Here is a 410-nt window from a genome sequence, read left to right on the forward strand (position 1 = left end):
GTGGGCCCGGAGCGGAGCGCGGGGTGCGCTGCTGCTGGCGCTGCTGCTCTGCTGGGATCTGAGGCTGAGCCAAGCAGGTAGGGAGCTATCGGGCATGGGGGAGTGGGGCAAGGGAACCCTGGCGCCTCCCTCTGCCCCGAAGTTGAGGTGGTCCATCGCTCTGTTAGTGCGCGCAGGGAAAGAGGCAAGGGCGCCCAAGTTCGAAGGTAGATTTCTCTGCCCCACCAAAGTGGGCGATTGGTGCAGCCATCTCGCGCGGGGTGCGCAGGCCCTCTAGCTCCTACTTGGAAAGGAGGGGTCGGTCGCTTCTTTTCCCTGGAATGGTATCCGAGTCGGGGTGTGCGCCTCCTGGAGGACCGGTCTCCACGAGACCCCGAGTTCCGCGCGTGCTTGGCAGCGGCTGGTAAAAA

The 410-nt window shown here is 64.9% G+C and overlaps 1 protein-coding gene across 1 annotated transcript in view; it reads left to right on the forward strand.

Annotated features, from left to right (window-relative positions):
• Position 1: 1 nt before the first annotated feature.
• Positions 2-410, forward strand: part of UNC5B (unc-5 homolog B (C. elegans)) — a gene marked incomplete at its 5' end in the record, with an annotated part of 87,075 nt that continues 86,666 nt past the window's right edge. The window contains one exon of the mRNA XM_010852399.1: positions 2-77. Coding sequence (XP_010850701.1) covers positions 2-77 — 76 coding nt within the window. The remainder of the gene's footprint in view (positions 78-410) is intronic.

This window comes from Bison bison, unplaced genomic scaffold, assembly GCF_000754665.1.
Source record: "Bison bison bison isolate TAMUID 2011002044 unplaced genomic scaffold, Bison_UMD1.0 scf7180017864309, whole genome shotgun sequence".
Classification (NCBI taxonomy): Eukaryota; Metazoa; Chordata; class Mammalia; order Artiodactyla; family Bovidae; genus Bison; species Bison bison.